Source organism: Gracilinanus agilis, chromosome 3, assembly GCF_016433145.1.
Source record: "Gracilinanus agilis isolate LMUSP501 chromosome 3, AgileGrace, whole genome shotgun sequence".
Classification (NCBI taxonomy): domain Eukaryota; kingdom Metazoa; phylum Chordata; class Mammalia; order Didelphimorphia; family Didelphidae; genus Gracilinanus; species Gracilinanus agilis.
The window spans coordinates 165,103,710-165,129,010 of record NC_058132.1 but is presented as its reverse complement, the minus strand read 5'-3'; the positions used below and the strand labels follow the sequence as shown (position 1 = coordinate 165,129,010).

The 25,301-nt window shown below is 36.8% G+C and overlaps 1 protein-coding gene across 1 annotated transcript in view; it reads left to right on the top strand.

Annotated features, from left to right (window-relative positions):
* Positions 1-3,304: 3,304 nt before the first annotated feature.
* The window catches only part of CCDC15 (coiled-coil domain containing 15), a 67,615-nt gene continuing 45,618 nt past the window's right edge, over positions 3,305-25,301 (top strand). Inside the window, exons 1-11 of the mRNA XM_044668985.1 lie at positions 3,305-3,466; positions 3,692-3,874; positions 6,548-6,697; positions 8,168-8,362; positions 14,810-14,923; positions 21,384-21,550; positions 22,304-22,411; positions 22,814-22,921; positions 23,324-23,431; positions 23,761-23,865; positions 25,014-25,121. Coding sequence (XP_044524920.1) covers positions 3,320-3,466; positions 3,692-3,874; positions 6,548-6,697; positions 8,168-8,362; positions 14,810-14,923; positions 21,384-21,550; positions 22,304-22,411; positions 22,814-22,921; positions 23,324-23,431; positions 23,761-23,865; positions 25,014-25,121 — 1,493 coding nt within the window. The 5' untranslated portion in view covers positions 3,305-3,319. The remainder of the gene's footprint in view (positions 3,467-3,691; positions 3,875-6,547; positions 6,698-8,167; positions 8,363-14,809; positions 14,924-21,383; positions 21,551-22,303; positions 22,412-22,813; positions 22,922-23,323; positions 23,432-23,760; positions 23,866-25,013; positions 25,122-25,301) is intronic.

Below are 25,301 nucleotides of genomic sequence, written 5' to 3'. Positions count from 1 at the left end.
TGGTGTTCATACTACCCCAGTGCAACCTCTAGTTGGAGGGAAGCATTTATAAGGTACATAGTAAGAAATTGAGGACAATCTCTTGTGAGAGAGACAAGATATAAGAAGAATCCAACAGGCCAATGGAAAAGAAGGAAAAAGAAAATGCATGCAAAGGTAGGGAATGTCCTCACAGCTCTATCTAACTATTGTTGCTAAAAGAAGCCTTTTGTCTGTGTGTTGGAATTAGTTAAATTAATGAAAAAATAATTTATTAAGTTCTGACTATGTGTCTACCCCTGAGGATTTAAAAAAACAAAATAAATGAAAAACAAGATGACCCTGCCCTTAAGGAGCTTATATTCCAGTAGAAGAAAACAACATATAAGGGGGACCAGAACTTAATCTATATAGCCTAGCTCTCATTGCTCTTCTACCTTAGAATTGATAGTTGGTAAGGATTTGTACTTTTTTAAAGGAGAGGAAAAATCTGCACATCTTCCCAGGCATTTTTTAATCTGAAAAACCATGGCTGTAAGATTTGAATGTTTTGCAGATCTGGTGCTGAAAGGATGCTTTCAGACTCTGACACTCATGAATTTAATTGTTGCACGTAAGTTCAAATTCTGACTACCACTTATAGCCCATGTGACTTTGAGCAAGCCAATTATCCTCTATGGCAGTGATTCCCAAAGTGGGTGCTACCGCCCCCTGGTGGGTGCTGCAGCGATCCAGGAAAGCGGTGATGGCCACACTTTTTTTGTATTACATTCTATTCTGAGTTCAATAAATAGTTTCATAATTTCTAGGGGGCGCTAAGTAAAAATTTTTCTGGAAAGGGGGTGGTAGGCCAAAAAAGTTTGGGAACCACTGCTCTATGGGTTTCAATTTCTTCATGTAGAATATATAAAGGCTGAACTAGATGACTCCTATGTTTTTCTTAGAATGATGCTGGTTTTCATGATAGCTGATCCCAAAGTTGGGGAAAGGAAAAGAAGGAAGAAGGGTATACATTCAGTGGCATGGCAAAAAAGGAAATAAGAGAAATCTGGTTTTGTACAACTTGTTATTGATGAAATTATGCTTCCTTTTCTAAATGCTTACAAATATATTAATAATGAGCTTTATAATTTTGCTAGAAAAAAGCTCATTGGCCAATAGTTTGCAGACTCTATTTTTCCCCCTTTCTTTGAAAATTGGGATAACATTTATACAGCTTGTCTTACAATATCCTTCCTGACCCTCCATCTCCCTCCACCCTTTCCCCTCCACTTTTCATCCCCAGTGTTTTAAATGTCTATGCTTTGAAATTATATTGACAGCTTCCCCCCCCCCCCCCCCCAATATACTAGATTGTGTTCATGCAGTACTGCTGGCCAGAACTCAATGGGTTTAGGAGGTACTTGCTCACCTACTATCTCTTCATTTATCCAGTGTTTCAATTCCTTATTAACTATTTTTATTCTCTCTTTCCTGGTCCAAATATTGTTCTCAGTGGCCAAGAGTTGAGTTCTGTTGTCTGTAAGCATCTACACCAAATATTATCCTGTTGCTTCTTGGTTCCTTCTCCCCCCAAGTGGCTTAAAAAGCTGTTTATTTTCCTTAGTATTCATGGCCAACTTTATCTTATTCTGAACTTTCAAACTGAACACTTGACTTTATTCTTACGGAACTATTCTTTTATATTCATCTAGTTACTTTGCTCGTTTCCATTTTCCATACTTGCCAAGGAAGACTCATCTTTCCTGAGCTCAACTCTTAGACACTTATTAACTGTGTGACCCTAGGCAAGTCACTTAACCCTGTTTGTTTCAGTTCCTCATCTGTAAAATGAGCTGGAGAAGGAAATGGCAAATGGGGTCAGTGAAGAGTCAGACAAATGAACAGCAAGTTTACTAAAATCTTAAAAAAAAACACCAACTATGTTCATCAATGAATTCCCACAAGTTGGTTGTGAACTACATTGATTCTTTGGATAGTTATTTCCTCTTTTCAGTTGTGGAACCTTTTTTTTTTTTAGACATATCTGAAAGGCATTTGGGTGGTACAGTAGATTGAGCATTAGGTTCTGGAGCTTTGTCACCTCAAGTACTGATTCAAGCACACATTAGCTGTGCAGCTCTTGGCAAGTCGTTAACCTATATGCAACAGTTTCTTAAGGGTCAAATGAGGATAATAATAGTACACGTAGGGGGAAGCTGGGTAGCTCAGTGGATTGAGAGCCAGGCCTAGAGACAGGAGGTCCTAGGTTCAAATCTGACCTCAGACACTTCCCAGCTGTGTGACCCTGGGCAAGTCACTTGACCCCCATTGCCTACCCTTACCACTCTTCTGCCTTGGAGCCAATACATAGTATTGACCCCAAGACGGAAGGTAAGGGTTAAAAAAAAATAGTACACCTACCTCCCAAGGTTCATATTTGTAGAGCTCCTAAACAGGAGTCTGTTAAAACTTTGAAATCTCTTCCAAAATCTATCATGCCTATTGGATCATGGCTCACTGCCTCATAAGAGCTCTCAAAATATTGGAAGATAAGCTTTTATGTGCCTTCTAAACATCCTTTCAAGAGTCCTAGCTTGGAAGTCCGATTAGAGCTCTTACAGCACTGGCAGAAACGGGGTTGAAGTGAAATGTCACATTGGAATGGCCCCAAATAGGTCCTAAGAGTAGAATGGTCCAGCACAGGGTAAGGATGTTATGTTATGTTATGATGGGATATCTGGACCACTAAAGGAAAGGAGCCGGAATTTAGAGAACTTCCCGTGGCTCTAAGTGAAACCTATCTGACCCAGAAACAGAAATAGAAGGTGAAAGAGAGAGAAGAGAAGGGCAGGTAGAGAGGAAGGATTTGATCCTCCAGTCCTCTGATGCGCGGCATTTCGCCCTAGCCGTGCTGATCTTCCTAATTTATGGGGTACTTCTTTTCCTAAAAGGCAGGCGGTTCTAAAGTAAAGAGTTCGGTTCCTTCTTAATGAAGGGTTCTTTTCTCGCTAGAGAAGAAAAGAACATTTCAGAGACAAAGACTCGTGAGGATAAGGTTCACTACCGGCGAGATCGGACAGCAGCGCCCCCCAACGCACACAACGACAGACAAAGAACTAGAAACTGCCCCACCCCCTCGGGAAGTATAGATTCCGAGGCTGCAGGAACCGGAAACAATGTAACTGGAGGCAGAGTTCAAGTCTCTTCTACATTCCGCCTCGGATGCCCAGAGAGAGGGTGGGGCCCGGAAGGGGCGGGAGTAAAAAAATGTGGGGTGGGCGGAGCGCCGAAATAGAAAGTGGCGGTTTAGACGTTGTAGTTACTTAACTGTGTTTTCATTTTTGGGTCTGGGATCCCGATGGCGGTCCCGGGCCTGCAGCAGCGTTCCCTAAGCAAGAGCGGGATCCAGGCGCCGCCGCCAGGTCGGGCTGTCTTATGTCCCCGGCCTTCCGGACACCGCCATCCTGCCTTAACCCAACACTCGGCTGTCTTTGCCCGCGTCCAGGTTCTCTTAAATTTCCTGCCCCCGGCGCCTCTACCTCTTCACTTGTCCCTCCCCCCTCCCACTTCGGAGCCCCTGGGCCCTCCATTCCCAGCCCATCTTCCCCCACTCTTCCTCCAACCCCCGGGGCCTTGCCCCTTTTCCCCAGGGGCCCAGCCCTCGCGTGGTTTTGTAGGTGATGAGTTTGAAGCAGCCTCTTAAAGATGCTGATGTTTTCCTCCTGAGCAGGAATCATGGACGTCTCAAAAACCAGCACCGACCAGAAAGTCTCGATGTGCCCCCTGGGTGGAACAAACTTTTGAGAAGAACCGGGCCCTGCTAGCAGTGCTGGCTGAGAGAAATGAGGCAGTGGCGCCTATTGGGGCTTGGGTGGAGTGTCCCTCACGGTGTGGTGAGGAAGCCCCCGCATCTGTGAGTGCCACTTTTATCTAAAATGGGCATGGGGGAGGGTATACCCTTTTACCTTCTCTAAACCTGTGCTAAGCCACCAATTGAACAGCGTGGGCTTCCAGGGTCTCCACTCAAGGTTTATGTAAATAAGGATGTTTTTGTAGAAGGAGTTCTGAACTTCTGGGTCGTATCATTTGCGAAATGTTAACCGTTGTTGAGCACCTCCTGAATGCAAGGTAATGGACCACTTTCTAGAATGAGCCCAAGCCACACTTAAGACAATATCATTCCTGCCCCTCAAATAATAAACTTGAGGAAACAAGCACAATCAATAAGCTAAATAATGTTTCCACATAAAATCAAAGGATCTTAGAACCTCAGAAGCTGCCTGAAGTTTGAATCTCCATGTAGATACTTCGAAACCATAATAGTGGCTTCTTTCCAAGTTCACTGATCATTATAATCACACAATATTCAGTTTCTATTTTTGTTGTTGCTATTTCATTGTAGTTATATCAATTCTTTTCCTGACTGCTTTTCTTAATTTTGCCATTTTCCCCTTGATTATATTCTTCAGGTTGTTTTGACAACACAGTAATAGAACATCACATTTATGGGCTACAGTTTGTTTAGCTGTTCCTCAAATCAGTGGACATCTACTTTGTTTCCATTTCTTTGCTATGACAAATAATGTTGCTCTGAAAATTTTAGGATATATTCTTGTGTTTTTAACACAGGTAAATGCAATTCACATTTATATGTTTCTTGAGAAGGGTTCTGCAACAAATGAGTTCAACTGTTATTTGAAAAACCGCTAAACTTGTTTATTTCAGTTTATAATCTCACCAATGGGCAAAATATATAAAGCTTTAAATAACACTAAGATGGGAGGAGGAGGAGAATCTAAAAAGACCAATCTGTAAGTCCAGGGTCTGCTAATTAATACCTTTGTGACCTTAGGGAAATTACCCAACCTTTCACAGTCTCAGTTTTTTCATTTGTACAATGAAGATGCTGGAATCTCAAAGATCTCTAATAGCTTTAAATCTTATCCCATGTGATAGAATCAGTAAGCACTAAAGTTCAGGGGAAAACCAAAACCCTTGGCTCCAGAAAGGGCAGAACTATCAATAGTTGAAAGTCTAAGAGAAGTATGTAAGAAGAAAAAAAATCTTAACAATTAGAGCTATCCAAAAGTGGAACTGACTGCTATTAGGACATAGTATAATAGTGGATTTCCCTCATGAGAGGTCTTCAAAGGCATTGAATGACCATTTGTCTGGGTTTGAGAGAATTCTTTTTTAGGTTTGGATTGGATTAGATGGCTTCTAAATTGCTTTATAAATCTGAAATTTTGTATTATACATGTGACCTTATTAGGCAAGTCCCTTATTTCTCTAGATTGCAGCTTTATCATCCACAAAATGAGTGGGTCAAATGAAATCTTTAAGGCCCCTGATAGTTCTTCATTCTTTGATCTTATACATTTGGAGAATTTAGGAAGAATTAATAGAACTTATTGACTTGTTGGATCTGGTGGGAAAGTGAGGAGCTAAAAATGATGTAGGGGGGTGGTTCCAGATTGGGTGACAATTTTTTAGAATTGTCACCTCATCTTTTATTTTTTGTGATATAAATCCTGGTGACATTTATGTTCTTTTCCATTTCCTGCTCATCCCTATTTGCACACATATTCCTTAATGGCAGGTATTTTATGAGGTGAATCAAAAGTAATTTGGTTTTGAGAGTGTGGAAAGGGGACTAATAAAACTGGAAAGATACATTGGGGCTAAGTTGTTCCTCACATATGGCATTTCATCTCCTGTCACCATGCTTTTCTTCTGCCTGTCCTCCTTACATATATTACCTTTCCTTCTCACTTTTACCTCATAGACTTTATTTCTCAAAACTCAGCTCAAACACCACTTCTATAAAAAGTCTTTCCTAACCTCCCATATGTTAGTGCCTTCCGTCTATCCTTAATTACCTTGTATTTTTTCTTGTATTCTGTATGTACATGTATATTTTTTGTATTTATGGGGTGTGCATATGTATTCTATATAGTTGTATATGCACATGCTATCTCTTATAGGATTGAAATTCTCTGAGGGAAGATATCTTTTGTATTTGTATATACTGGGAAAAACACATGATATCAGCATTTGTAACAACTGTTTATTGGTTAATTGCTACAAAATATAGGGAATATTTGTATTGAATTGAAAAAATGAATAATGATAATCATGCAGTAGAAGACGAATTGTTAATCAGGGACACCGTCCTAATGAAATATGATTTGGTTCATGTTCTTGAGAATACTTTGACCTGTTCTATAGTTTTAATAAATATATATATTGAGTTCTGGTTAAAATCGATTCATTTTTGTGTTCTTAAGAAATGACAATTTAAAAAATTACTTGGTTCGTAATTTATCAAATTATCATCATTTAAGTTTTCAGGTCATTGGTACCTGATGCTAACTAAAAAAGTGTCAAAATCTACAATTTTGAATCCCATCCATGTCCTTGCCTCAAAGTAATTTTGATCTGGGAACCTTAAAAATGTTTATCTGTATACCTGGATTTTTTTTTTTCAGAATTTTATTCAAATTTTCTTTTAGTTTATAACAGGAGAGGTCAGATATGCAAAACTACCTGGGAAATGAAGCTCATTTAATTCTTTTTGTCTCCTAAGGTTTCAGCATCTCAGTTAGAAGAAGAATTTAAGGAACAACAACGGTTAAAAGAAGAAGCTCTAAAACGCTTTCAGGAACAAGTGAAGAACAGAGTAAATCAGCAAATGAGGCTAAGAAAAAAGCAGCAGCTTCAGAAATCCTTTGAAGCAGTAAGTTCAGGAGTGAATCTCAATATGGGTTTGTTAAGGAATAGAGAGGAAAAAACAAAGATTGAGATTTTATTGTACACCTTGCTTTGGAGTCCTATTTGGTATAACTTTGAATTTAGTACATGGAGCAGAAATCCACTAATTAGTGAATCTCAGCTCTATTACTAATACATCATGGATTCATTGTAGGGCCCTAATTGTACTACAATTTCTGTTTTTAAAAATCAATCTATAAACATAATAAATTTATTAAATATCTACTATATTGTGAAATGCTGAGAGGCAAAAGAAAAGTCTTCCCTTAAGAAGCTCACTGTCTAATAGGGGAGACAAGCAAACAAATTAGTACAAATAAGTTATATACAGGAAATAGGAAATAATTTGGAAGGGAAGGCATTAGAATTTAGAAGAGTTGGAAAAGGCAGTCTTCCTGTAGAAGATGGGATTTTAGTTAAGATAAAGGAAGGCAAGGAAGTGAAGTAGGTGGGGTTAAGGAGGGAAGGCTTTCCAGGCCTTTAGGACAGCCAGAGAAAATGCCTAGAGCCAAACAAAGAGTAGCCAGTGTCTCTGGATTGAAAAGTACATAGCTAGTAGGTAAGGTGTGAGAAAGTAGAAAGGTTAGGAGGGGCATAGGTTTGTAAAGGGTTTTGAATGCTAAGCAGAGAGTTTTATATTTGATCCTAGAAGCATTAGGGAATCATTGGAGTTTATTGAGTAGGAGAATGATATGATCAGGCCTTTGGTTTTGGAAAATCACTTTGGTGGCTCTGAATGGAGGATGGATTGGAGTGGGGAGGAATTTGAGCCAGGCAAACTCATCAGCAGGCTATTATAATAAGTTAGGTGTGAGGTGATGAGGGCTTGCACTATGGTGGTGACAGTGTTAGAGGAGAGAAGAGGCATATTCAAGGGATGCTGCAAAGGTGAAATCAGTGGGCCATGACAACAGATTGGATATAGGGTATGAAGAGATAGTAAAGAATTCAGGGTTGCATATAAGTTGTAATCCTGAAAGACTGGGAGGATTGTACTGCCCTTAGTGGGGAGGTGGAGTTAGGGGAACAATAATGAGTTCAATTTTGGATGTATTGAATTTAAAGTGTCTATTGGACTTGCAGTTCAAGATACTTGAAATGCATTTGGAGATACAAGACTGATGACTGTAGGTCAGCAGAGAAGCTGGGACAGTATTGGTAGAATTTGAGAAGCATAGAGAAGGCAGTTAAATCCGTGGGAGCTGATGAGATCAATAAGCGAAGTAGTAGAGGGAGAAGAGAAGAGGCCTAGGATAGCCCTGAGGTACCCCATAGTTGTCATGACATAATAAAGCTATTTATCTTCTTGAAATTTTACCAGGTAGCCAAAAAATCTCTAAAGTACTTTTGGGCTTACAGGAATTTGCTGAATAAAAGTGGTATCTGTGATACTTAAGTTGGAGATTCAATGCATCCTTTCTTCCATTATATATAGGCAGAAAAAGAAAGCACTGTAGCCATGCAGTCTTCCAATTTAGCCCCACACTTGACTCCTAAAGGAAGGACAAACATTTTTCAAAGCAATTTGAAAAGTACCATCCGAAGTTCTGATTCTAGCTTCCAAACTCTTCGTGATATTGAAAAGGAGGAAGAAGATGAAAATGGAGCATTTCAACAGCAGGCCTTGGCTGTAAGTACATTCCCTACACTTAATATATCCAGTGTATCTCAGTCCTAAACTACTAAAACTCCTTTGTTTAGACATTGCTTTGTATATCTTAAAGCATTGTACAAGTATTAGTTTTTATGATTAGGATACTTTGTGGTATAGTTATAGTGTTTATGTGTGCCATTTGATTACAAATAGTTGAGAACAAAACCTTAGATACCACATTTATATTAAACATTTTTATGAAAACAACATTCTTTTGGTAATTTTATTTTGTGCACTTGGTATTTTAAAATTGAATACCAGGACAAGTCAAATAACATGACACTATATAGTAAGATTACATGGTTTTATTCATGCAGGGACTTCTGCACATTATGTGCCTGGGCTGTTTGTTGATCTGTTTGTTGCAACACACACTGTTTGTGAACTGTTTATCTGTGAAACACTATTTATCATATTACCTAAGAGGAATAGAGAATGATTTATTTAGTTAAGAAATCAAAGGTACTAGATCTTAGTACTTAAATCAGCATACTATTGGCATTCTTTCAATAAATAAAGTACCTACTGTGTGCAAGGCATTATGTTTGGCTTATGAAATAGAAGAATAAGATACTCTTTCTACCTTCATACTGTGTGCGTGTGTGTGTGTGTGTGTGTGTGTGTGTGTGTGTGTGTACAGGTTATCAAGGGAGGTAAGACATGCATATAAATGACCTACATACATGGCATAATATGAAAGCAAAACATGAGGTATGAATGATATGACTAAATTCACTTTTTTTTTTTTTTTTTTTAATTTTTTTTTTTTAATTTTAAACCCTTAACTTCTGTGTATTGACTTATAGGTGGAAGATTGGCAAGGGTAGGCAATGGGGGTCAAGTGACCTGCCCAGGGTCACACAGCTGGGAAGTGTCTGAGGCCGGATTTGAACCCAGGACCTCCCGTCTCTAGGCCTGGCTCTCAATCCACTGAGCTACCCAGCTGCCCCCCTAAATTCACTTTTTATATTATTAGGAAAAGGGCAGAAAGCATATTAGAGATCAGAAATATATACATTTTCCCCCATCATAATGTTCATTTTTTTCCTTGAGATCATAACTCTCTAACATTGAACTTTCAAGTTATGGTAAACTTTAAAAAAATCATTGTGTTGGGGCAGCTGGGTAGCTCTGTGGATTGAGAATCAGGCCTAGAGACGGGAGGTCCTAGGTTCAAATCCGGCCTCAGACACTTCCCAGCTGTGTGACCCTGGGCAAGTCACTTGACCCCCATACGCTTACCACTCTTCCACCTATGAGCCAATACACAGAAGTTAAGGGTTTAAAAAAAAATCAACGTGTTATTATAGTTATTTTTATCACTTTGTAAAATAACCAGATAATTAGAATCAATAAGTATTTAGTGAAGGTATACTATATATCAGAGATGGTAAACCTATGGCCATGGGTGCCAAAGATCGCATGCAGCGCGCTCTCTGTGGATATGCAGCTGCTATTCCCCCTTCTTCTTTCCCCTCCCCCCCAACCAGAGTTTGTTACTAGAAAGGCAGAAGGACTCAGGTGGAGCTGCTCCTCTTCCCCCTCTCCACCATGCCTGATGACATTTTTTTCACATCCTCTCTCCTCTGCCCAGTAGAACAATGGGAGAGCTTTTTCCTTCCCCTGCGTGGGGTAAGAGGAGCTGGGGGATGGGATGGGGGTGGGGCCTGGCACTCCTATCTCTAAAAGGTTTGTCATCACTGCTACATAGTGAGCATTTTTAGGCATAATAATATTAATAATAACAACAACAACAAAAACTCACATTTATATAGTATTTTAAAATCTGCAAAGTGCTTCAAGTATATTAACTCATCATTTCATTTAATTGTTACAACAATCCTATGAATTAAGTGATATTATTCACATTTTTCAGAAGAGGATACTGAGGTAGACAGTGGTTAGGTGACTTGTCCTGGGTCAGACAGCTAATAAATGTCTGAGGTAGGGTTTGAACTCAAATCTTCTTCACTCCCAAATCCAACCCTGTTCATTTCACTATTTAGCTGCCTCTATACAAAAGTAACCAGTGTGAGATTATAGTTTACCTCAAAAGATAAAATTAATTCAAATGAAACAGAACAATATGAGATAGAAAGATGAGAAACCATGAAAGGACTCATGGAAAAGTTTGAGATTGAGCTGTACTTTTAATTGATGTGTAGTATTTGAATAATCAGAGGATATTTAAGTTGCAGGCTGACATTAGGGAATAGAATGAATAAAGGCCCAGAATCAGAAATGATCATGGCTTTATGGGGCAAGAACTTATTAAAGAGCCTGAAATTTAGTCATTATACACTGAATAGTGAAAGTGATCCTCCTACTTGGATATAGTGAAATTATCAGTTCCGTCATGATTAAGCATCATAGAATTAGAATTTTGAAGCTGGAAGAGACCTTTAAGGTCAAATATCCAACAACCTATACAATAAGGAATCCTACTTATAGCACCTATAACATGATTTATGTAGCCTCAGCTTGATCATTTCTGGTCACAAAGAACTCATTTCTTTGCATGCCAGTTTGTTCTAATGCTGGAAATCATTTGGAAACAATTCCTTTAAATAGCCCCCATCTAAGTCTTCCCTCATTTGACACTGTTTCCAGACCCCTCACCATCCTTTTGAATGTAAAATGTAAAACTTCTCATCTGTAAAATGAACTCTTGAAAGAAAGAGCAAATCATTCCAGTATCTTTGCCAAGAAAACCTCAAAAGAGGTCATGAAGAGTCAGTCATCACTAATTGCCTAAAAAATAACCACAAAATCAGAAGAGACTTCAAGAAGTTACCTATCTAGGCTTTTGTCTTGTGGATGGAATTTTGTAAGATTTAAATTAATGTTCAATACTTCAAGTATTATTTTATAAAGTTTATTATCTGACAAAACAGAACCACGTGACTAAGTTTTTCTACCTTTTCAAAAAAAAAAAATGCCCATTCCACCAAAGCTGAGACAGGAAGGAAAAGCAAGAGGCGGGTCTACACCAAATTTATATCCTGCCTACATCAGCACGTAATGACAGAAAGTGAGTAAGGGTGCTGGGAATTGTAGTTTTGCTGGGGAATCGTAATTTTTAGGGTAACAGATTCTAATTATACAATCCCCCCTGGGATCCTTTGGGAGACTAGTTTCCCCAATGGATCATGTAAACATAACCAACTTATAAATGACAATAATTTGGGGATAAAAGGGAAAGAGAACAAAAGCAATGATAGCTAGGTACATTGACAAAAAGCCAATTAGGGAGTCCCCTTTGGCATAAGAGTATACATACAAATAAATGTGTTACAACCCCCCATAGTTCAATTCATTATGCTCCATGGTTCATTCTGGGCCTTCTGATGCTGTGGAGGTTTTTTCAGGCATCTTCATGGTGCCTTCTTCAAACAATTCATCTTCTGGATTCAAAGAGTTATTGAACTCCTCCTAAAATTTTTTTTTTTTAAGATTTTTTAGTTTTATGATAATTATATAATCCCTATGATGATTACACAATTTCCACAGTGTCCATTGGTCAGCTTTATTTCTTTATGGATAGTGAGATCATATGATCAAGGTTCTTGCTTCTCCCTACATAACCCTTTATTGATACACAACTAGGAAGGAGTCTTGGTAGGTTTGGAGAAAAAGTAATAGATTGTGGGGTCAGGGCAAGAACATTATGATTGGCTATACTAAGAAAGAAGGCTTGGCATTCAAGTGAGGCTAATCACCACCTTTCTCTGAGTTAAGGAATGTTAATTGTTTTATAGGACCCATCTACATTTTATAATTTTTGCTAGAGAATTGAAACTACCAGACTTGCTATCTCCTTGCTATCTCCTTGGGCAGACTTGCCCAATTGTACAAGGACAGGTATATCTTTTGGCGATGGTTCTAAGTTAGCTTGAAGGACTTAAGATTTCTTGGAAGTATAAAAGGGTTACCAGTGTGAGAGAGAACATCTTTTATTAACTTTTAACTCAAAGGGAAAGCAGAATTCTGAACTCCACCCCTGATTATATAAAGGGGACTTAATCAGGTATAGAATCAATCACAATATGAAATCAATACAATATAGAATTAATTACAAAGTAGAATTGATTTGAATTTCTCATGACTTCCCAAAGTCTGGAAATTAAATTTAGTCCTTAAACTCTAAACTAAATTCAGTACTTTTAAGGATGTCCCTAGATACTCTGTGCCCCTGACTCTGGGAATGAAGTAGAATACGATTGCATTTTGATATGTCATCTGGAAGGTAGCCATTGGTGGCTGTTAGGAAGATTAGATTTGTTGGCATTAATTTTATTTATTAAACTGGTAGTTTCCTTTTAAGATTTTCCTGAGGACCACCTCTATGGATATTAAAAAAATTACCAAATATTCATTTGCATATAATTTAATGGCCTATATGAACCATGTAAATGTTGACTTTTAAGCCAAAGCATCACAGTGGGGATAAGTGAGCCTGAAGCAAAGTCTTCATCATTGCTAGGCTTTATAAATTGCAACCACATTTCATGTGAAAAGGACTTTGGGTCACATATTAGCTTTTTTTAGCCCTGCATAAACAAAGGTAATGATCACTGTTATCTTATAAATAAGTTAATCTCTTTCATACAATATATTTTAATGATTTAATAAGTAAAACTGCCATTTAAAAAGATATAAACTATCTGTTTTATTCACTATCTATCACTGGCTCATGTTACCAGTATTGGTAGAGAAAGGAAGGACTACAAATATTAATATCTTCCAGAAACTTTTGCTGGATCAATTTGGAGAATACTTCTTCAGGCATTGTGGTGGGTGATTGTGATAAAGGTTTGAACTTTATTTTACTTCTTACTGCAAGTCTATTACAAAGGAGACTTTGATTCCTTGGCCACCTGGCATAGGACAGTGTCACCTACCACTTGGCAAATAATAAGAACAAGAATAATTCATGATACTGTGTTTTTTTTATAACCTTAGTTATACATATGCTTCATTATGTATTGTGAATAGCTTCATCTTGACTTGTTTAGCCACTCTGAAACTAGCTCATTGAAATGTGACTTTTTTTAGAAGACAAATGCCACTTTTTAAAGTTAATCTCCTTGCAAAGAGATACAAATTCTTTTAAAACAATTAGATTCTAGTAAGAGGTTGTATATTGCAGGAGACCAGAATAGTAATGAGAAAGGGAGATTGAAACCTAGATTACTGTTTAGTAATCATCTGAAATTTTTTCATCATCTTTGCATATAGTTCTTTACAAGGAATTTATATAGACCAGTTTTTCTCATTTTAGGAAAATTGTTTTCTTCAAAATTCTAGCAAGATGGTTGAACTAGTCATGACTTTCCCACTACTAAAATGTACAGCATGGGAAGAATCCACCCTTATTTGCTGCTGTCTTTAGTAGTCTTTAAAAGGGAATAGTTTATAATCCTTTTCTCCCTGCAGGAATATTTTGTATAGAATCATGAGATTCCAGTTCTTCTAAATCTATTATCTTATAGTCTTATTTAAGACAGATTGTACATTAATGAAAAGTAATAAAAAGGTAAATACCCATATGATGGATAGAGAGAAAATGAATGTGTGGACAACATAAAAATTAATAAAGGCTCACATAATAGCACTTTTGCAGAATATAGTATTAAAAATGAGTTTAAAATCTGCTTATAGCCTTGACAAAGGGAAGTTAGAATAAAGATTTTAAAGGAAAATGGGATTTTTGTCTAAAAGTGGGGAAAGGATAGCCCAAAGTGGGAGAGAAGAGTATATAAAGAGACTAGCAAAACTTTTTTTGAGGAAAAGGTTTCTAGAATTGAAAGGTATGAGTAAGAAATAACAAAAGCAGTTAGGTTGGCAAGTAATAGCTGATAGGATTCATGGTCAGAGGTCTGGCATTTGGAAAGATGATTAAATTAATAATAATAACACATTTTTACAGAACTTCAACATTTTCTTCAGAACACTGTGAAATCAGTAGTACAAGGAAAGTATTTCCATCTTACAGATGAGGAGCTGGGTGTCTATAAGTGGTTGTTAAGTTGCCCATGGTCACATAGTAGGTAGCTAAGGCAGGATTTAAGCATAGATCTCCTGAGTTCCAAGTAGGATGTTAAGGTGAGGAGTATCTACTCAATAGTTGCTGTGTTTATTAAACCAGACTTTTAGCTTTGGGTATTTTTGTGCTCACAAAGTAAAAATAGACATCAAAAACTTACTTGACTGATAGATCTAAGTGATGAAATAAAAATCGCTAGTTGAAATGAAAATAAAGTTGTTATACAAAAATATTATCACCAGATGAAAATCATCTGTGAAAATAATCCTCTTATTTGGCATGTATTTAATAGCAGGAGCCTAGTTCCTGTTAGAACACTTGTTGCTATTGGTATTAACACTTGTTTTTTTTTCTTTTTTCCTTGCTTTCTCTGGCAGCTCAGCCAAACTGTGAAGCAAGCCCGTCAACAACTGGCTTCCCGAAAAACCACAGATGGAGAGAAGCCATTAGGACTTTCAGAAGATAGCATGGAGAACAGCCCTACCCAAGAGGTAAATTAGTTTGCTAAGAGACTCCACTGAATCAAAGTAACAGTTTGTAGTGAACTTATAGAGAGGCTTTGAATGTAAAAGATCTAACTTTAGAGAGTATTGTGAAACTGACAAGTCTATAGATTAAAATTCCATTCTCTGGTTTCTTTCATATTTCCTTCAAAGTCTGTAGAACTAGATGCTGAACTCACCTTCATTAACTTATGATATCTTCACTTAGAGTTCCTTTTGAATTCTTAGTGAGAGGTATTTATAAAGTTTCTGCATTACATCCTTTGAAGAGTATCTGTACTTCCTGCATTTCCAATTGCCTACTGGATATAATTTCCTAGATGTCCTATCAGCTTGTCAAACTCAATACATCTAAAACCCAATTTATTGTCTTTCCTTTTCCCCTCTAAACAAAAGATCAAGAATATCAAGGGAAATAATGAAAAACAATGTGAAGAATGATGGCCTAGCAGTACCAGATCTTAAATTGTACTAGAAAGCAGTGATCATTAAAACAATATGGTACTGGCTAAGAGACAGAAGGTAGATCAGTGGAATAGCTAGGGGTAAATGACCTCAGCAAGCTAGTGTTCTATAAACCCAAAGATCCCAGCTTTTGGGACAAGAACTCACTATTTGACAAACTGTTGGGAAAATTGGAAAACAGTATGGGAAAAATTAGGTTTAGATCAATATCTCACACCCTATACCAGTGATTCCCAAAGTGGGCGCCACCGCCCCCTGGTGGGTACTGCAGTGATCCAGGGGGTGGTGATAACCACAGGTGCATTTATCTTTCCTATTAATTGCTATTAAAATTAAAAAAAATTAATTTCCAGGGGGCTAAGTAATATTTTTTCTGGAAAGGGAATGGTAGGCCAAAAAAGTTTGGGAACCACTGCCCTATACCAAGATAAATTCAAATTAGGTAAATGACTTAAATATAAGGAGGGAAATCATAAATAAATTAGGTGAACATTGAATAGTGTACCTGTCAGATCTATGGAAAGGGAAGGAATTTAAGACCATGCAAGAGAACATTTCAAAATGTAAAATGAGTGATTTTGATTATATTAAATTAAAAAGGTTTTATACAAACAAAACCAATGCAACTAAAATTAGAAGGAAAGCAACAAACTGGAAAAACATTTTTATAACAAAATTGGGTAAAGGTTTAATTTTCCTTTTCTCCTCTAAAAGTCACTTCTTGAGATTTCTTGATGGCACCACTCTTTTTTCAGTTGTTCAAGTTCATAACCTTAGAGTGTTCCTAAACTTTTCTCCTTTTTTTTACTCCCAATTTCAATAAATTGCCAAAATTTGTTGATTCTACCTCTGTAACACCTTTCTTCATCACCCTTTTCATTGTTCATATGGCCACTGTTGTCTTTATGTCCTATCACCTGCGCTTTTGTAGTAGACTCTTAATGACTATTTCTGATTCTAGTCTCTTAAAATAATCTTCCTAAGGCAGAAGCCTAACAATGTTGTTTCCCAGGTCAAAAATCGACAGTAGCCTCCTTTTACCTTGAGGATGAAATACACACTCTTCAGATTGCCTTTTAAGGCCCTCCACAGTCTGACTCCCAACCTTTCAAGACTTATTTCATATTATTACTCTTCATACATTCTGAAGTCCACTTAAATAGGCTACTAACTGTCCCTATCTCCCCCTTGCAATCAGCATTCCATCCACCTTCGTGTACACTGGCCCCCATGCCTGAAATGCATTTCCTTTTCACATCTCCTTTTAGAATCCTTAGTTTTCTTTCTAGGCTTATATCAAACATCACCTCCAAACCGAAGCCTTTTTTGATTCACTTCTGTCCCATTCCCCCTTAGTTTTTAGCATCCTTTTCCTTCCGAAACTACTCTATATTCATACTTATGTCTCTTTCCATCCCAATAGATTTTAAACTTTTTAAGGGAAGGGACCCTTCCTTTTTTTTCTTTTATTCCTCCATGATTTGTGCCTTTATACATAATAAGTGAATATAAAATAGTTGTTAAGTTCTGTACTGACTATTGCTTAAACTAGCTTCTTTTTAAACATATTATATTTGAATATTTTAGTGGATCTGTGATTACTCCCTCTAATGGTGATTAGTCCACACCTACTCATCCTTTGCTATTTCCATCCAGGTCCTTTCCTCAGTGTTTTCATAAAATACCTAACCAGAACATTGAGGGCTTTCTTCTGGTAGTTTTTTTTTTCCTCATGTTTTCTGGGTGTCAGTATAGTCTCCAGGCTGCTCATCTGATATTCCTTACTAATTATATGAATATCTCACCCTATTTTTCTAATTATAAATTTCCTGGCTAATATTTTCATTCCACTTTTTGCATGTAAATAAATGTGGCAATATATTTTAGTCTATTTGTGTTCATTAATTCATCTTTCTATTCCCACTGGTTTATTTGTTGTTTTGATTTCCTTGGGAACTGAGATGTATCATAATTTGCAGCCATATAACATCAATAAAAGAATGTTATGTTTTAAATGGGTATTGGTTTCAGAGAACAGTTTGAAAGTGCTTCATGGTTTTTAAAATCCATTCTGATCTGATCTATTCCACCTATTTAATTCTGGACCCACCTCATCATCCATCTACATTTCTTGCTTATTCTGGGTCCTGGACTGTCAGTGGACCACCCATCCAACTAGGTTTTACAATTTGGACAATAGACTTTTTTAATCCACTTAGCTTTTCATATGTGGCCCCTTCTCTTGAGTGATCTTGTATCTTTAGAGGAGTCTCTTTAGTATTCTGTGGCTTGATGCAATCAGCACCATGTCAGCTCCAAACCTTCTGGAGAATTTTACCATCTCTAGGAAATCCTTTCATTTGAATTCTCTGCAAGACATTCTTCATGCCAGTGGCCAACACTGACAACAATCCCTCTATTTTTGGACTCATGTTGATAGTGATAAATAATTGAACAAAGTTACTTCTGGTTGCATATGTAAAGGAATCTTAATATATGCATAGGAGACAAGTTTACCATTGGAAAGCCTTAAATAAGGCTCTGCTCTATTTTTTGCTGATAAGTCAAATGATATTCTATAATCAGCAATCAGCAAAATCTTTTAATTCCTATACTTTTCTTTTTAAACTTTTTTTTTTAAATTTTAAACCCTTAACTTCTTGTGTATTGACTTATAGGTGGAAGATTGGTAAGGGTAGGCAATGGGGGTCAAGTGACTTGCCCAGGGTCACACAGCCGGGAAGTGGCTGAGACCGGATTTGAACCTAGGACCTCCTGTCTCTAGGCCTGGCTCTCAATAATTCCTATACTTTTTAATTAATAGTCTGACTAAGAAAACGTTCTCTCTTATAGGAAATTGTTTGTAAAAGCCTACCTATTCCTTTCACTTATTTTCATCAAGAATTCCTTCAGTAGGTAGGTAGGTCATTCTCATAGAGATTTTATAAAGATGTGAAAGTAGACTTACTGGATTGGTAGTTATTGCTACTCCAACATTTTGCTAGATCTTTCCAATTTGGTATTGATTTTTGACCTTTTTTGCTATTTGATAGTCTATTAAAATCCAATGATTCAGGAATGATTTCCACATTAGTGACTAGTAGTTTCCTGGCTATTGTTCATGACACACCATGTTAGCATTTTCAGAATCTCTTCTTGAAAAAATGATTTATGGATATGAGATATCTGTGTAGTGTTTATCATTATAATCATTTCAAATGTGAGTGCCATTTCAGCTTTGCAGATATAAACAGAAAAACAGGATGGCTTATTGGATAGAATATTGGACTTGTCAGGAACACTTTTGTTTAAATTCTTTCTCAGGCACTTAACTAGATGTTTGACATAGAGTAAATTACTTAATTTTTTCAGCCTCAATTTCTTCATCTATAAAATGGCCATAACTGTAGCACCTACTTCAATGGAATTGTTTTAAGAATCAAATTTGAAATTATGCATAGTATGCTTCAGAAGTCTTAAAGTGCTGTGTAAGAACTTTTATTACAAACTTTCAACTTTAAATTTCTTAATCCCAAACCATATTTTCTAACATTTTCCAATCCTTTCTTGTGTCCACATTTACATAGAAGTTTCTGAATGTAACTGAGCATGTATTGACTTCATTTGGAGGATCTTATTAAGTGTTTCATAGACTTTTTTTACTTTTCTTTTCCTCTGAATCAAATTTTGGTGTATAGGTTGTCATCTCCATGGTGATCTTTTTGCTTATGCTCATCTGTTACTGCATATTATATATTATCATATATTGATCTATTATTGCATTTTGAGGCAAAATGATCAAGTGTCTCATGTAATGATGTTGCTTGTTGCCTTTAAGCATTTAATGAACCAACTCTCTCAACTACTATATCTTATCCTTCTGTTTATTTGCAATTTCCTTCTGTCTTCCTGCTTTGTATATTGAGTATATCTGTATTGAAATTTCAGTTCTTATTATATTCTTATCCTATTAAACATCATTTTTTGGATAAAGATCTCACATATCAAATGCTTGACAATTAAATTTCATGTTTATGAAAAGTCTGCAAATGATTTCTTAGCATCTTCTAACTTCTTTTCCGCTACTAACGCCATCACTACAGAAGGAGAAAGGGGCATATCAGATCTGAGGTTTGTTTTGTATTTTTATATCATGGGTTGCTATGGCCAAAGAATTATTTACTTAGTAGCCAAGCTGCTCCATTGGTTGTGACCTCTCTGGATTTAAATAGGCTGGTTTTCAGACCACAGACATGTTCTTCCCAGCTTGGTAGCACTTACTTGTCTTCTATTGACATTACCTGGGATTCCTCCACACTATGATGAAGCTTCAGTGTCGGAATTTTAGGAAATATTGTGTGGGTAAATGGTGGAAAGGGGGAAAGTGAATAAGCATTTTTATTGTGGCTACTATGTGCCTGGCACTGTAACCATCTTATAGGTTAAGTCCAAAAGAATTTACTTTCTCTTTTTTTTTCTAGTTTCTCAAAAGATTTATTTAGTGCTTCTTTGCTCTGTACTAGATGCATATTACCTCCATAGCTATTCATTATTATAATTTCAATTAGTAAATGTTTGGATAGAGGTATGTGACCTCTTTATGAGGTTTTGTGATTGAATGCTAGACCTAAAATCAGGAAAATCTAAGTTCAAATCCTGGTCCAGGCATTTATAACAAGGAACTTTGATTAAGTAGCATAGCTTTTTTCTTAATATCTTTTTTCTGTAAAATGGAGATAATTATAACACCTACCTTGTAAGATTATAATGAAGATCAAATTAGATGCTAGATATAAAGTGTTTTACAGATTCTTAAAGCTCTACCTTTATGGTCCCCCAATGGTTGGTACTATTGTAAAACTCAAATGAGATAATGTGTTCAAATGCTTTTTTAAAGCAGCATATAAAGGTCACTTATTATTATTCTTATTATTAGTGCCTCTACGTGGAACTATTGTGGTTAATTGTAGAACTCATTTTTTGTCAGGAACCTGGCAAGGCAGTTGCTTTTCTGCGTAAGCACTCCCCAATTACGTAGTTTCTAAGGCCTTTACAAACACAGAGTATTTAGCAGCACTGTGTTTTAGAGTTGTTAGGTTGGCTCCAGGATGCTAGTAGAGGGGGAGGTGATTGAACCTTGTTTAGTAATCCAGATATATCAGTATTATCAGATCCTATGGTCTGACACAGGGCATTGTGTGAAGCATGCTCCAGTGATTTGACTGATGTTTTTCCAGAAAGAATGCTATCCACAAACTTGATTTGAAATCATTATCTACAAGAAGAGAGGATTAAATCAGATATATCATTGTTGTATAAACCAGGCATATTGTCAAAGGCGCCACTCAGTTTAAAGTCTTATTTTTACGTTGAAATCAGACTGTGTGTTTCCTCCTCAAGACTGTTTGTGTGTTTCCTGGGTAAAGCGTCAGAAAAAAAAATCTACTCCATGTGAACAGTGACTGGAAATGGAGTTAACACTATTTTGTAAATGAAATCAAGTTTATTACCCCTCCTTCTCAATCCTAGACTGCTTTTACCCTCTTAATTACAAGGGGTGGGAACCTACCACTCAGGAAAGGAGGAGGATCTTATAACTGCAGTTGCTTCAATCTGTTTTCTTGTTAGGATTGTCTTTAGTCACATCAGAATTACTCTAGCTATAAATGTTATCTCAACCCTGAAGATAGAAACCAAAAATGTCCTTGCTTGTTGCTTTCTTCTTGTCCGGTTTATAAAACCATAAACCTCCTGGAATTTTTACCAGTTCAAAAAGTAAAGCTGATATTTTTCGCAATCAGACCGAGGCGGTATGATATTTGTTGTCATATATCATTCATCCTGTATTATTCCAGAATGTATCAGACCTGGCCTTTTAAGGTTAGTGAGAGTCTCATGGAGAGCTCTCATCAACACCTAGAGTATGACCACTCACACGTTGCACTTATTTGAAGATTTTTCATTTTGTGTCATTTTCTTTTAGATTGCACTCCTCAGGCAGCCAATATCTCTTAGGAAAGATGAGAGAGGAAGAAAGGACTCTCCTCTGAAAGATCATCAAGATCAGCTACTTCCAGCCCAGGCCTCCATCAGAGATCAGGCAGAGCAGAAGGAAGAAGACAGGGAGCAGCAGAAAGTAAACTCCTCTGGGTTAGGGCAGGGGCTTGCTAGGACTATACACACTATAATTGCTTTGGCAGTATAGTTAGGTTCTGGGAAGTTAGGCTAAGGTTTGTATCTTGAATTATCCCATAATGTACCAGACAAACCCAGCCTACTAAGAGTGATCCTAAGACTTTTAATGAAACCTAGAAAATTATTTCTAGTATGATGTCCTTGCCAAGACTATTGATATTTTGTTTGTCTTTGTCAGAAAACATACATTAGACAACTATCAATTGTTAGTGCAAATGGTAAGAGGACGGAAAAGCCCATTCCTTACCATATTTCAGGCAAGATACAGGACCAGGAGACTGTAGAGGTAAGTGAACCATGGGAAATAACCCCTTGGGATTTGAGATAGAACTATGCTGCAACTGGTTTGGGGCTATAGTATTAGGAGTATCCATATTAAAACCCTGCATTTTAGTCTAGATTGCCCTATTAAAATTACCCAATAGCTTTCATTGAAACTTTGACATATTTTCACTATCATGTTGAGGTGTAGATATAATTTATATATGTATTTATACATATATGCATATACACTTTTTTTTTTTAAAGAAAGCACTTTATAAATTAGGTTCTGGGAACTTAGGCCAAGGTTTATATCTTGAATCATCTCATAATGTACCAGACAAACCCAGCCTACTAAGAGTGATCCCAAGACTTTTGATGAATCCTAGAATATTATTTCTAGTGTATTCCCCTTAACCCAAACAATATTTTGTTTGTTCTTTTCAGAAAACAAATTTTGGGCAGCTGTCAGCTATTAGTGCAGATGGTAAGGAGACAGAAAAGCTTCTTCCTTATCATCTTCCAGACAAGATACAGGCCCAGGAGACTACAGAGGTAACAGAACCATGGGAAATAACTGCTTGGGATTAGATATAGAACTTGCCAAGATTATGCTGCAACTAGTTTGAGGCTATAGCATTAAGACTCAGGGAATAGAACTTAAAATATCCTTATTAAAATCCTGCATTTTCCCTAGACTGCCCTATTAAAATTACCTAATAGCGTTCATTGAAACTGTCATATTTTCATTGTCATATTGAGGTAGAGGTAATTTATGTTATATATATATTTTTTTTTAATTAAAGAAAATACTTTATAAGTTGGATTCTAGGAAATTAGGCCAAAGATTTTATCTTGAATTATCCCATAATGTACCAGACAAACTCAGCCTACTAAGAGTAAGCCCAAGAGTTTTGATGAAACCTAATTTAGACTATTGATATTTTTTTTTTCCAGAAACCATATTTTGGGCAGCTATCAGCTGCTGGTACAGATGACGAGGATACAGAAAAGCCCCTTCCTTATCATATATCAGGCAACATACAGGCCCAGGAGACTGCAGAGGTAAGTGAACTATGGGAAATAACTGCTTGGGATTAGATATAGAACTTGCCAAGATTATGCTGCAACTAGTTTGAGGCTATAGCATTAAGACTCAGGGAATAGAACTTAAAATATCCTTATTAAAATCCTGCATTTTCCCTAGACTGCCCTATTAAAATTACCTAATAGCGTTCATTGAAACTGTCATATTTTCATTGTCATATTGAGGTAGAGGTAATTTATGTTATATATATATTTTTTTTTAATTAAAGAAAATACTTTATAAGTTGGATTCTAGGAAATTAGGCCAAAGATTTTATCTTGAATTATCCCATAATGTACCAGACAAACTCGGCCTACTAAGAGTAAGCCCAAGAGTTTTGATGAAACCTAATTTAGACTATTGATATTTTTTTTTTCCAGAAACCATATTTTGGGCAGCTATCAGCTGCTGGTACAGATGACGAGGATACAGAAAAGCCCCTTCCTTATCATATATCAGGCAACATACAGGCCCAGGAGACTGCAGAGGTAAGTGAACTATGGGAAATAACTTCTTGGGATTTGAGATAGAACTTTCCAAAACTATGCTGCAACTGGTTTGGGGCTATAGATAGTATTAGGAGTCAGGAGATGGAACTTAAAGTATCACATTAAAATTTTGTATTTGTCTAGATTTCTCTATTAAAATTACCCAATAGCTTTCATTGAAGCCTTTGTATATTTTCACTATCATTTTGAGGTAGGGGTAATTACATTATATATGATATATGATATTGATATTGATATTATATAATTATTATATCATATTATGTTGTAATATACATAAAATATATTTATATTTATTTAATTTATTTCAGATATTTGCTGTGGATTTTACTAGTGAAGGAAGAAGTAAAACATTCCCTGTGGAATCCTACAGAGAACAAGGGGTACCTTATGCTGATGACAGAGAGGAGCAAAAAGTAATGACTACTTAGAGTTTGGGTTGGGACTTGTTAGGACTGTATCATATATGGTGTGTGATCAGTGGTATCAGTTTATGGAGTTGGGCCAAGGACTCAGTGTCCTATGTATGCCATAAACTGTAAATTACTCTAAAGCTCTTACAAAAGCATAAAGGAGAATCACTGTTGTATTTCCTCCATTTGTGGGCCAAAATGTATATTTTGTAATTTTTTTTTTTAGAAGACATCATCTGGTATAAACACTGATATCACTGGAGAGCTTTCAGAACTGATTGAAGAAGAGGGCCACAAAGAGTAATCTCAGGTTTAGGATTAGGCTTTACTAGAACCGTTACTATAACTGGTTTGGCAGTGTACAATTAATACTCTCTGGGAATGGAGTTAAGAGAATAGTGTCCTATTTACTCTATTACGTATCAGAATTTTCTACCTTATTAAAATTGCCCCATACCTCCTCACTACAGCTAAAAGTATATTTCCTAGAAAAGTCTCCACATTTATATATGGTGTTTGTGGCTTTATAGAAAACATTTTATTGGCTACTAGTATCTCCCTCAGATGTCACCACAGCAAGTGAGGGAAGGAGACAGAAGTTGTCTCTTAAAGTCCACCAGAAACTTGTACCTAGTATTTTTTTAAAACCCTTACTTTCTGTGTTAGAATCAATACTAGGCACAAGTTCTAAGGCAGAAGAGCAGTAAGAGCTAGGCAATTAGGGTTGAGTTACCCAGGGTCACACAGCTAGGAAGTCTGTGAGGCCAGATTTGAACCCAAGACCTCTTGTCTCCAGGCCTGACTCTCTATCCACTGAGCCACCTAGCTGCCTCTCACCTAGTCTTTATGGCCAGGCCTTTAGCAGAGATCAGGCAGAGAAGAAAGGAGAGGAAAGGGAGTAGCAGAAAGTAAAACTTCTTCAAGTTAGGGCTAGAGCTTGCCAGGACTATACTTCATTTTCTTTGACAGTATAGAGTTAGGTGATGGGAAGTGAGTCTAAGGTTTATGTCTTGAACTATCCCATAATGTACCAGACAAACCCAACCTACTAAGAGTGATCCCAAGACTTTTGATGAAACCTAGAGAATTTCTATTGTATTGCTCTTACCCAGACTATTGATATTTCGGGTTTTTTTTTTTTTTTTTTTCAGAAACCACATTTTGGGCAGCTATCAACTGTTGGTGCAGATGGTAAAGGAACAGAAAAGCCCCTTCCTTACTATATTCCAAGCAACATACAGGCCCAGGAGACTGCAGAGGTAAGTGAACTATGGGAAATAATTCCTTGAGGTTTGAGATAGAATTTGCCAAGACTGTGCTGTAACTGGTTTGGGACCATAGCAATAAGAGTCAGGAAATAGAACTTTAAATGTATCCATATTAAAATTCTGAATTTTCCCTAGATTACTCTATTAAAATTATCTCATAGCTTTCATTGA